Below are 13,032 nucleotides of genomic sequence, written 5' to 3' on the forward strand. Positions count from 1 at the left end.
CAGGTCGAGGCTGCGGTGGCCGGGAGCGGCCACTGCACTCCAGTCTGGGTGACAGAGTGAGACTCCAGCTCAAAAAAAAAAATTGTTTGCCCTTTTTTCCCCAGTTCTGTGCAGTCATCAGTAAAGACAGATAACGGTGTTTTGCTTGATCAGCTCTCCCTTTCTGGGTTTTTTCTTATAGTGTTGAAATCTATATTCAGAGTGCTCAAAAATTTTTTGCCTATTACTGGGATATGGAATTTTAATATTAACCTATAAAGAAGGTTACAGAACCTATAAAGAAGGTAGAGAACTTTCTGGTGCTGTTATGCTGTGTGGGAGTATCTGTTCAGACATTTGGATTTGTGTGTGATTGTGGAGGGAGATGGCTGTAAGATGTGTTTATTCTCAGCAGTAGGAAATGGTGGCTTCTGAATGCTCAGATTTTCTCAATGCAGAATTTTATTATGTTTGTGCCTTAAGGAATTGAGTTGGTGTGACATCCCATTCTGTCTCTTCATGTTCAACCTATTTCGTTTCTAAATTTTTCTTAATAATACAATGAAGGACCATTGCCCTGCCAAGCCATGGTCTGACCATGTGGCTCCTTGAGCCACGGTCACCATGTTTCCTAGGCTTTGACTTCCTCCACTACCTTGGAGGGGTGAATCAATATCTCTCTCTGTGTCTTTCTCTCTCTCTCTCTCTTTACTTTCTAAATAAACTATATTTTCTAATCTAAAAAAATTACAGTAAGCCTTTTATCAATGAACTGTCAATTAACTGGAACTTAATTGTCACAGCATATAGGTTTTACTAATTTCCATATACTTTCCTGTCTTGACTTTCAAAAAAGATAAATTTTATAAGATTTTTAAAGTTGTCAAGTATAATGTTCCATCTATGGTACTTCATAGACATCTGCATTTTTGCTTTCTGTAGACTTCATTTTAAATAGTTAACTTTTATTTTCTGTAATCGCTAATAGAAAGCAGTAGAAAGGAGTTGAATAGAAACCCACAGGTCTCTTAGTAAAAGATTACAAGGTTGTTTAGACTGTTAAAAATCCAGGCTGTTTTGGAATTGTAGTACTACTTACACAGGAATCTCACCTCTGCAAAGTGTCCTTTTTGGGGAGAAAGATTCACTGGCACTGGAGTATTTAGGGACAATGAAATATTTTGTCTGAAGCTTGCTGTCAAAAGAGGTTTAAAAAAAAAGAATACAGATACTGTGTGTGGAAAAAGTCAGGGAGAGAGATGGAAGCAATTGGAGGCTCTGGGTAAAAGAGATACAGGAGCCAGTCTTTGTAATATGCTTGAAGCTTTTATGTAAATTTGATCTATTTCAAAATATTTTTTATTATCATTTTATCAAAGATTTGTATAACTTCAAGAAAGTCTAGTTATACATTTTTCTATGCTGTATTGTATTTGGTGTCTCCCAAACTTTCCTAGTACAAAGGCTACTTGTTACACACTTTTCAGTCAAATTCTAATACAGCTTAGTTAATTTATAAGTATATGACCTATAACTCTTCGGTGTCTTCCATCCATCCTAGGTTATTGTTGTGGGAAACCCAGCCAATACCAACTGCCTGACTGCCTCCAAGTCAGCTCCATCCATCCCCAAGGAGAACTTCAGTTGCTTGACTCGTTTGGATCATAACCGAGCTAAAGCTCAAGTAAGAAAAATGCCTTTTAAATCCTACTCATGTTCTGATATAAAACCTTTTCCTCTCACTTTTTTTTATTTTTATTTTTTTTTTTTTTTTTGAGTTGGAGTTTCACTCCGTCGCCCAGACTGGAGTGCAGTGGCCGCTCCTGGCCACCACAGCCTCGTCCTGCTGGGCTCCGGCAATCCTTCCGCCTCAGCCTTCCAAGTAGCCGGAATTACAGGCATGCGCTACCACGCTCCACTAATTTTTTGATTTATTGTAGAGATGAGGTCTCGCCAAGTTGCCAAGGCGGGTCTCGAACCCTGGGGCTCAGGCAATCCACTCACCTCAGCCTCCCAAAGGTGCGGGATTACAGGCTGAGCCACTGTGCCTGGCTAGTAACTAATTTTTAGCCACTGTAGCAAGAAAACATTAGCAATTACATTTAATCATAGTTAGCAATTGAAACATAGTTGAAGATAAAATTAAGTAGGAAGTTCAGCCTCTGGTCCTTAAAAATTCCCTAACAAATTTAAAAATAATTTGCTGTTAATTTAATAATAGTTTCCTACCACACGAAAGCAACAAAAAAGCACACACCTAAGATTCAGTTTTTGTTTTTGTTTTTTTTGGGTTGGAGTCTCACTCCTTCGCCCAGACTGGAGTGCAGTGGCACGCTCCCGGCCACCACAGCCTCGACCTGCTGGGCTCCAACGATCCTTCCGCCTCAGCCTTCCGAGTAGCTGGAACTACAGGCGCACGCTACCACACCCAGCTGTAATCCCAGCACTTTGGGAGATGGAGGTGAGAGGATTACCTGAGCCAGGGGTTCCAGACCAACCTGGGCAACTCGACCTCATCTCTACAACAAATCAAAAAATTAGCTGGGTATGGCGGCACGTGCCTGTGAGTCCAGCTACTTAGAAGGCTAAGGTGGAAGGATCACCTGTGCCCAGCAGGTCGAGGCTGCGGTGGCCGTGAGCATGCCACTGCATTCCAGTCTGGGCAACAGAGTGAGACTCCAACTCAAAAAAATAATAATAATAATAATAGTTATTATTGTAAATACTTCGCACAATGGTACATAATTTAGTTTAATTTTGACCAAAATATGGGAAACTATAAAAACAAAGACTTGAGGTTTGTGTTTGATTCTGCTTCCTTTTTTCCTGTAGCTGAACAATGAAATTCAAATTTTAATTTCAAATTTTAGTTTTCAGTTTTATATCTTTTTAATATTCTATATGTGTGTCTATTTTGTAAATTTTTCTACTTTCACTGCTTAAGAGTTAAACCTTGTTGTTAATTTCCTTTATCTATTGGAGCCTTAGATAAATATACTAAGGAGCCAGTGAACAAAAGATTAACAATAGCTTTTTAAAAAATTAGAAGCCAGGCCACTTATCCAAGCTAGCTTCCCTGGCTTTCTCAAATCTGAATGGTGCCCTTGGAAGTCATGATAAAGTTCTCATTCTTGGACATAATCTCTTTCCTATGCCCTAGATTTTTCTGGCCATCCCTCTTCATCCATAGGTCATCATTGCAAAATAGGTCTATGAGTTTAGTGTTTTTTCTTCTAGCGAAGACTATTTAGTGACAAGAAAACTTCTTAGACAGAAGATGGTGTGAGGTCTAAGTTGAAAAACCACGGCCTTGAACTAAGAATTGATCATAGGTTCTGGAATACCTAGTGAAAGAAAAGAATGTGCATTTGTTAAGCTGCTACTGTGATTTTCCATTTAACTTTAATATTAATCATATGAGATATTTCTTATTATCCCTGTTTTATAGGTAAGAAACCTGAGGCCAGAGAAGCTAGGGAAACTGCTTAGTGTCATACAGCTAGTAAATGATAGAACCTCTAGATTTGCCCAACTCCAAACCCTGTGTATGTTCTTATCTAATGATATCAAATGACCTTAGTCCACTTAGTAACTCTGTGACCTTGAGAAAGTATATTCAAGCTATAAAATAAAATAAAAATTATATCTACCTCAGAGAGTTATTAAGAGGATTAAATGAGATAAAATCCATTTTAAGCCCTTAACATGGTGCCTGCATGTAGTAAAATGCATTAAAAGTTGGCTGCTATTATTGTTATTGATTTTGTTTTTATTATTAAGAGGAATACAGTCTAAACATTCTAGTTAATTTAGAGGATCATTAGGTAACAATCTTAAAACACAAATATTCCCTAAGAGGCTTTAGGCTTTGGTACTGGTGCTGGTGGTAGGTTGGGAAAGCATGGAAGTTTGTTTAAATGACTAGAGGCAGGAGATTTGGGTACTATGGGGCAGTTATAAAGGAAAAGATAATTATACATGTTGCAGTTGTAGGCTCTGGGTTCCCACATGGTTACTTATTTAGTTCCTACAGAGAGAAAGAGGTAAAATGCTGACACTGGCATACCTTCTTTGCTGTTTCACCTGAGACCTTGGTGGAGGCAGGCATTGGAATATTCTGCTTCCAAGGATACTACTAAATGACACTTTGTCCCAGTGCCTGGAATAGTTTTCTTTGTTGTGGCACAAGTCTGAAGGAGTGAAGAAGGAAGAAAGAAGCTATCTTGTCATACATGAACCATCACTTTGGCAAATATTTTTTGTTACTCACAGGCCCTTGGCTAGGCACTGTTTCTGCATGTCACTCTGGCACAGGGAGAGCTTTTAGGAAGTTTTTAAAGAAGCAGTTTCTTCCTCTAACAGAAGTTGTTTATCCAGTGAGAAAAGTAACAAACCCAAAGAAAGTTTTTCTTACATAAATGATTACCAGTGTTACATAATTTATTTTGAAATTCAGAGGCCTTAGCTACCAACTGACTGCCTGTCACCTACAGAACGCCCCTGTGTATTTGCAACCAGAGCTGTATTTTTATCTGCTGACAAGATAATTTGACAGTGATAACCAGTTAGCTGGTATCCAGGGGAAGAAAATTACTAGGGCTAGAATTAGTCAAAAAACAGTTCTATATGACAGACATGAGTGTCTAAGAGAGCAAGGAACTTACCCTGGATGTGTGTTAACTTAGACTGGCTCTGACATGAATGATATTCAGAGATTATATCTGCTGGTTGCAAAGTGCTGGGTCTTTGCTATTCAGACAAAACTGGATTAGCTCTAAAGATCAAAGGAGCAAGAGGAGGTGGGCAAAAGGAACAAAGGAAGTAAATGGGGGAGCCAAGGAGGCCTGAGGCAGGAGAGTCCTAGAGGCATTCTGTCTTCAGTGTGCTTTGGAGCAGTTGAAGCTGACTTTCAGCAGAGTTATGAGCTGTAAGTTCTTGGTAATATATGTCTTGGGTTATTTCCTTAAGGCATAAGTTTTCCTTTTCTCTACAGTGTCAGCTAAATATAAATGTACATATAAGGACAATTCTTTCCAACTCTTTTCAGGTCGTAGCACACACAGAAAATGGTACTCATAGAACAGCATGCCACTCTACCCCATAGCCAAGCAGATCAATAACTGGATACCCCAGAACCAACTGTTGGTTAATTTGTGGAAACTGATATTGTAGTTAATAATTGTATACTTACAAGACTCTGTATGAAGCAGGGATTATGTCAGAAGTGTATGTCTTTGTGAATGAGTCTATGACATTTAAGATTCCTATAGCCAACACTATAGTCAGGGTACCGAATTTCTTCATCACCCACAAAAGAACTCTTTTATGCTCTCCCTTTGTATTCATACCTCTCTCTCATCCCTAACCCTTACAGACATTTATCTGCTTTCTATATTTACAATTTTGACATTTAGAGAATGTTATAAAAATGAAATCATGCAGTAAGAAATTTTTTGAAATTGGCTTTTTTTTTCATTCAACTTAATGCCTTTAACATCCAACGAAGTTGTTGCTTCTATCCATAGGTCATTCCTCCTTTGTTTTTCTACTCATCCCATTTATTTATTCCACTGTATATAAGGTGTACCATGGTTTGTGTATCTATTCTTGAAGGACATTTGGGTTGTTTCCAGTTTGGGGCTATTACTGTCCTTGTTTTTTTTTTTGAGTTGGAGTTTTACTCTGTCGCCCAGACTGGAGTGCAGTGGCCGCTCCCGGCCACCGCAACCTTGACCTGCTGGGCTCTGGCGATCCTTCTGCCTCAGTCTTCCAAGTAGCTGGAATTACAGGCGTGTGCTACCATGCCCAGCTAATTTTTTGATTTATTGTAGAGATGAGGTCTCGCTGCCCAGGCGGGTCTCGAACCCACGGGCTCAGGAATCCACTCACCTCAGCCTCCCAAAGGCGTGGGATTACAGGCTGAGGCACCGAGCCCAGCTTACTGTCCTTGTTTTTAAATTTTCCTTAACACAGTGTATCCCCTTTGATATATGGAAAATGCTGAAATAAAACTTTGATGCAGTACTGCTTTATTTTTGTGTGCCGAAGCAGCAGACTCTGGCACAACTAATTTTCTCTACCATTCTTATTGTTGTGCAGAGAAAAGAAAAATCACCCACAATGTCACCCTAACAGATGAACTTTTCAAAATTTTTTTCCACATTCCCTTCTGGTTCATCATAAATTCTGCTGTCGAATGAGGAACAAATTATTCATGCACCTTACCATAATTTATTTTAATGCACATAAACTTCCGTCAAATAACAAAATAAGCAAGATGATTTTATTTTATTTACATTTTCAAGACATAACATTCTAACTTTTTTGTGGCTACTGTACCACAATATGATTACAAAGTATTGTGGAACCCTAGTGCTTTCTGAACTTCCAGCTAAAGATTTTACGCCTGTTATAATTTGTGTGTGTGTGTGTGTGATATTTCTTTCCTTCAATTTCCTAATCTATAAAATTAGGACAGTCATACCTTGGTAATCTGAGTCCCACTCCAAAATCTCATATTTAGAATTATTTGAAAATTAATTTGTATATGGCATATAATAAAAATTTCACCTAAATATGGAAAAAGTACCTAAATACCTGATTGCTCAGAAGTGCTGAGGAGACATCTCCAAGTAAATATTAACAGTAAACAGAAGATCATATTTACATATTCAAGAAATATTAATCTCTTGGTTGATGTTTCATATCTGATAAAGCTACTGTACTAATAAATTAATCGCAAACTATAGGATGTGTTCTACTTAAATATTCTACCCCATAATGTTTCAGGTTCATATTTGTTACCACTGTCAAGCTATTTTAGGAAATTGCAAAGCAATAAAATTGTCATTTTTTACAAATCAGTATAATTCTTGTGTTCTCTGGAAGTTCCAGATGCTTTTTATCTTTACTTAAGGACGTTTGTCAAAACAGGTCACAATATGAAATAAAAAGCATTTGCCTAAGTAATGTATTTGTTTTAAATTAACTAGATTGCTCTTAAACTTGGTGTTACTGCTGATGATGTAAAGAATGTCATTATCTGGGGAAACCATTCCTCAACTCAGTATCCAGATGTCAACCATGCCAAGGTGACATTGCAAGGAAAGGAAGTTGGTGTTTATGAAGCTATAAAGGATGACAACTGGCTCAAGGGAGAATTCATCACGGTAAGAAAAATGAGCCTTATTAACAGCAAAATGTGAACCTTATTAAGAGCAAAGCATAAAAAAACTCTTGAGAGGAATTTACCACTGCTGACCTAAGTGTCTCCCCAAAGAGTAAGGGAGAATTCGCTCAAGGAGAGCTGGTCTTTCACTGTTGCTCTAATGACTACATACTTTCTTTTGGGATTGTACTAAACTAGTCATGATCAAATTTCATCTGATCTGGTTTGTTGTACAGTAGTTGGGATTTGCTGCCAAGACGGGAAGAAAAATAAGAGTTCCCTCTAGTCATTTGGTTATCTTTATGGTAAGATTTATATCTTTGTATGAATTATGGTAAGATTTATGTCTTTGTATGAATTATGGTAAACATGAATTATGGGATTTGTAGTTTTTTCTAAAAGACTGGTAAGGCTAACGTTGGGTAACTGCGTGATTTTGGAGGCGACCTATTAAGCTATGGTCACAGCCTTTCACCCCAGGGTTGGCTTGGAATTGATGAAAATATTGCTATCATGATAAAGTAACACTGCTGCCTTTGCTTGCCCCCATTCCAGACTGTGCAGCAACGTGGTGCTGATGTTATCAAGGCTCGAAAACTATCCAGTGCAATGTCTGCAGCAAAAGCCATCGCTGACCACGTTAGAAACATCTGGTTTGGAACCCCAGAGGTGAGAACTCAGTGACTTGCATGGGCAACTCTGTTTTATTTTTGTCCCCTGGTGCTATAATGTAAAAAGAGCCTTAGCAGTTAGGCAGGTTAGGTTCATTTCTCAGCTCAACTGCCTATTAGCTGAGTAACTTTAATAGTTTCTCAACCTTAACCTTTCTGAGCTGTTTCATCATCTTACTTGATGTTTATCATACCGGGTTGTGAATTAAATGAGATTTTATATGGAAAACACCTAGCACAATGCCTGACACATGGCAGGGGTGATTTTTTTTCTTTCTAAGACATTGGGCCACAGCTTCTTAATCTATAAAATGAGAATTATGTTTATTTGGCTTACATCATACATGGTATGGAAGAGTGGAATGGCATGATATCCATGAAAGTTATCTTGTCATGGAAATGCCTGGTGCTAGTGATGGTTCCTTATATAGTAATGAATTTATGCACATAGTAAGAAAGGTCACTCAGTTTAATTTTGTTAATGTATTGGTTGTGTAAACTATCCCTATGCACCACAAGAGTGTAAAATGTTATTTTCAGGGAGAGTTTGTGTCCATGGGCGTTATCTCTGATGGCAATTCCTATGGGATTCCTGATGATCTGCTCTACTCATTCCCTGTTACCATCAAGGTAAGGTATTTTGGAGTTATCTTCCTTCCATAAGGGAGAAGTCATAGGTTGTTCTTAAGAATGGTATAACTTAGTCTTGAAAATTGTTTCTTTACTAAATTAGACATTTTTAACAGCTTTAAAATTGTGTGTATTACAACTTTAAGTCATTAATCTGGAAAGAAAAATTTAACTCTTCCCATTAGACATAAGCTATTATGCTTCTAGTATTGGAGACCTACAAATAATAGGTTATTTCTAAATGAAGCAATGGTTTTCGGTATTGTTGCTCTTTATTATAACCATGATAAACTCAACAGTTTTTAAATATTTTTTTCTAGATTCAATGAGTTTTAAATCCAAGTGTTGAGTTTTTATCAGAATTATCTGTTAACAAATATCAGGATTTTTATTTACTTCTTTAAAATCAGACTATTCAGCCCAGGTTGTTGCTTGCTGGAAGATAAGTTCTAGTTTAAATCTCATATTTGCAATTATTTTCAAACAGAATAAGACCTGGAAGTTTGTTGAAGGTCTCCCTATTAATGATTTCTCACGCGAGAAAATGGATCTTACTGCGAAGGAACTGGCAGAAGAAAAAGAAACAGCTTTTGAATTTCTTTCCTCTGCCTGACTAGACAATCATGTTGAAGTTACTAAATGCCCCAAAGCTGAAGAATCTAAATGTCGTCTTTGACTGTATTACCAAATAATAATAATGCTATACTTAAATCACTTGTGAAAAAAACGTTTTAAGATTATGTGCTTCTTGGTACAGATTTGTGAATGACAGTTTATCATCATGCCATTAGTGCTGCATTCTAAATAAATATATATATTCAAATGAAAGTGACTCTGACTCTAATTTCTAGCTAATGTTTAGTGTCTATTAAGAAAAAAACTTGCATGTTTCCCAGCTTGCCTAAAGTATTGTGATTTTTTTTTTTTAAACCAGGGAAAGGCAATAAAGCTAGGAAATGTTAGAAATAATAAAACATAAATCTTTTATATTTAAATAGAATAGGGAAACCCACCTTGTGACAATGGGTCAATCTATTTCAGAATATATTTTTAAACGCTAACTACATTAGGTAAATACTTATCACATTTTAAAAATCCTAGATGTTAGTTTGTGCTTTGTAGATATTTTGCAGATAATACCGTTAACAGTTTTATACCATTGGATGAAATTAAGTTTTCCCTTGAGGCATTCCTCTTTAGCAGCTAAGGAATCATTTACTTTTTTTTTTTTTTTAGAAAGCAGGATTTATTGAGAGGACAGAAAAGCTCCCACAGTGGGAGGAGACCCGAGGGGGTTGCCCTATTTACATTTTATAATCAGTAAATCACAAAAATTTATAATTTATTAATAGTTCTCAATCTTTGAGAGGCCGAGGTGAGAGGACTGCCTGAGCCCAGAGTTTCGAGACCAGCCTAGACAATACAGACCTTATCTCTACAAAAAGTTAGTTCGGCGTCATATAGAATTAATAAAATTTTGTATAAAGAAAATATAAATGTAAACCAGTTATTTTCATTCAATGCCAAACACACCCTTCTATATTTTCCTTATGACACTGGGACTGGAATGCTACCACATTTCCTTTCCAGCTATTCCTTGTTAAAAATCTGCCAATAAGTTGGGCACAGTGGCTCACACCTGTAATCCCAGCACTTCGGGAGGCAGAGGTGAGAAGATTGCCAGGGCTTCGAGACCACCCTGGGCAACTTGACAAGACCTCGTCTCTACAAAAATCAAAAAATTAGCCAGGCATGGTGGCATGCGCCTGGAATTCCAGCTACTTGGAAAGGATCGTCTGAGCCCAGCAGGTCAAGGCTGCAGTGGCTGTGAACATGCCACTGTACTCCAGCCTGGGCAACAGTGTAGGACTCCAATTCAAAAAAAAAAAGTCTGCCAATAAAGGGTACTAGAGAGAAGAAACCTTAGGAGGAAGAAAACATGCTCTTGCTCCTTCCTGTTGACTTCCTCTGTCATTACCTTCTCTCTATTTTATATAAGCTAGAAAAGAAAACTAATCAAACATATCTTTTGGCTGGGTGCAGTGGCTCGTGCCTGTAATCCCAGCAATTTGGAAGGCCAAGGTAGGAAGATTGCTTGAGCCCAGGAGTTTGAGACCAGCCTGGACAATAGAGAGAGACCTCATCTCTACAAAAAGTTGTCTTGATGTTATGGTGCACACCTGTAGTCCTAGCTACTTGGGAGCCTGAGACAGGAGGATCACCTGAGCCCAGGAATTTGAGGTTGTGGTGAGCTGTGATTGTGCCACTCCACTCCAGCTGTGGCCACAGAGTAAGACCTACTAAAAAAAAATTAGACAAGCAATTAGTTGGAAGCATGAAAACTAATTTCATGTAGAATTAAAAGGAAAATGTTACATGAAGAAAGTGTGTACCAATGAAAGTTATTGGCGAGATCTAGACTACTTGTAGAAACAAGTAATTTCTCACCAAGTGTGCCTGTGAAGCATGGTGTTGTATTTGAATTGTCACAATGTGAAATTGACTTTCTTTTTATGATTTTTTTGTGCTATTCACTTTCCTCACCTTTACCAAGAAAACAAAGCATTTTATAATGGCCACAGTCCAGGCCCAGAATATTGTCCCTTTAAGCAGCATGATAATTTGTGAAAAGTCTGTTCTTTCCTAAGCATTTTACTACAACTTGAAAGGACATGTGGGGGTGCATTACAGGGCAAAAGGCATTACAATGTAAGCCAATAAAGTTGGATATAAAAACTTTCCAAAAGAGGTATAATCTATATAAACATAAAGGAGGGAATCCCTAAAATCCCACTGCCCATTAAATCATTTTAAATAAAAGTAATGCATGTTAGAAAATCAATGAAATGGCATTAAGTGACAAAAGCCCTCTCCTTCCTTCCCCAAGGATAAATTCTTGAAAAAAGTTTTTGTAGCCGGGCTTGGTGGCTCAGCCTGTAATCCCAGCGCTTTGGGAGGCTGAGGTGAGTGGATTGTCTGAGCCTGTGGGTTCGAGACCCGCCTGGGCAACTTGGCGAGACCTCATCTCTACAGTAAGTCAAAAAATTAGCCGGGCATGGTAGCGCATGCCTGTAGTTCCAGCTCCTTGGAAGGATCGCTGGAGCCCAGCAGGTCAAGGCTGTAGTCGCCGGGAACAGCCACTGTACTCCAGTCTGAGTGACAGTGAAACTCCAACTAAAAAAAAAAAAAGTTTTTGTTTATCTTTACAGGAATATGTATATATACATTATTTATTTATTTATTTTTCCTTTTGAGAGCAAAAAAGCAAAGGGATATGTAGTGAAAAGAAATGTCCTTTACTCACCAGACTCCCACTCACTTAAATCCATTTTTGTCTCACAGCCCATAATTTAGGAGCAATCACTGCATAACTCAAATTTGTATGTAAATATGTGTGTGTATGTACTTATTTTTGTATGCAAATTATACACTGTTCTGCACTTTGTGTTTTTTCTTCAATAATTTGTGTTAGAACTATATTGAGACATCACATTTATTTTAACTGCTGTGTAGTAGTAGTTCACTGAAAGGATACTCCAAACTTTGTTCAGCCAGTTTGATGGAATTTTAGATTCTTTTCACTCTTTTACTACTGTCAAGATGCTGCAATGCTTTTGTAAATTGGTAATTTCATACATGTGCAATAATATCTGTGGGATAAATTCCTAACAGAAAGCACAGTAGATTTTTTTTAAACTGTTGAAAGTGGTTTGTTTTGAAAGCAGCAGCCTCTGAATCCTATAGTAATAAGTACATTTAATACCATCTTGATTTTTTTAAACTCCTTTTTTTTTTTTTACAATGCCTGGATTAAACCAACCACAGTATTTCTCAAGGAATGTTGACCAGGAATAAAGTCTATTAGAGGGACCTTTTGGTATATAAGCTTAAGAATCTGACTGTTAAAAATGAAAAGCAACAGAAATAGGTTCTTAGCTGTCCCTATGAAATTGGTATAAGGACTCATGATTTTTGTGGCTTTAATAATCTTAATAAAACATATTTCCATGTTTGGTTTCTGAATATTGATGAATTCTAATACAACCTAAAAAGGTTACTGACTCAGTAGGAGTATATAGGCTTTTGTTCCAATAGTGTCACTGAATTGGTTTCACTCAGCACAGTTCCTGTAACATAGTGAGTTCAATAAACATTGCTGAATAAATGAACAATTTGCATTCTAACTCTGCTGGGATTATGCTTGTATTCTAAATCAAATTCATAGCCTGGCCTGAGTAGTGCAATTGAGAAAAACAGTATTAAGCAGAATGAACATCTCTAAATCCATACAGTTTTCTCATATCCTTACCACCATTGCCCTGGTCCAGGTCATCATCTCTTCAAAAAAGACAGCTTCAATCACAATGGGAAAGTGAACTTAGTTTGGAATCTATGCCTCCCCTTTCTCCGTAGTCCAATCCAGACTTGCACCAGAGTTATTGGTAGACCAACTCATGGACTTGGAAGTTAGACAAGTTTGGATTTCAGCTCTGACTCTTTTTAGGTGTCCTTAAACAACCTTTTTAATGTTGATTCCCTCAGATACAAAATGGGGTTAATAATAGTATCTTCTATATAGTTTTC

The 13,032-nt window shown here is 37.5% G+C and overlaps 1 protein-coding gene across 4 annotated transcripts in view; it reads left to right on the forward strand.

Moving 5' to 3' along the window:
• MDH1 (malate dehydrogenase 1) overlaps positions 1–9,276 on the forward strand; it is a 17,403-nt gene extending 8,127 nt beyond the window's left edge. For 2 of the 4 annotated variants that reach the window (XM_008059667.2, XM_021713176.1), the window contains 5 exons: positions 1,541–1,663; positions 6,972–7,148; positions 7,703–7,816; positions 8,359–8,448; positions 8,936–9,276. In XM_008059667.2, coding sequence (XP_008057858.1) covers positions 1,541–1,663; positions 6,972–7,148; positions 7,703–7,816; positions 8,359–8,448; positions 8,936–9,061 — 630 coding nt within the window. In that variant the 3' untranslated portion in view covers positions 9,062–9,276. Of the gene's footprint in view, positions 1–1,540; positions 1,664–6,971; positions 7,149–7,702; positions 7,817–8,358; positions 8,454–8,935 lie in introns of all 4 variants that reach the window. The other 2 variants (XM_021713174.1, XM_021713175.1) reach the window with 2 other exon arrangements.
• Positions 9,277–13,032: the final 3,756 nt, after the last annotated feature.

The sequence above is a fragment of the Carlito syrichta genome, unplaced genomic scaffold (assembly GCF_000164805.1).
Source record: "Carlito syrichta isolate Samal-C Ts95f unplaced genomic scaffold, Tarsius_syrichta-2.0.1 Scaffold304329, whole genome shotgun sequence".
NCBI classification, from domain to species: Eukaryota; Metazoa; Chordata; class Mammalia; order Primates; family Tarsiidae; genus Carlito; species Carlito syrichta.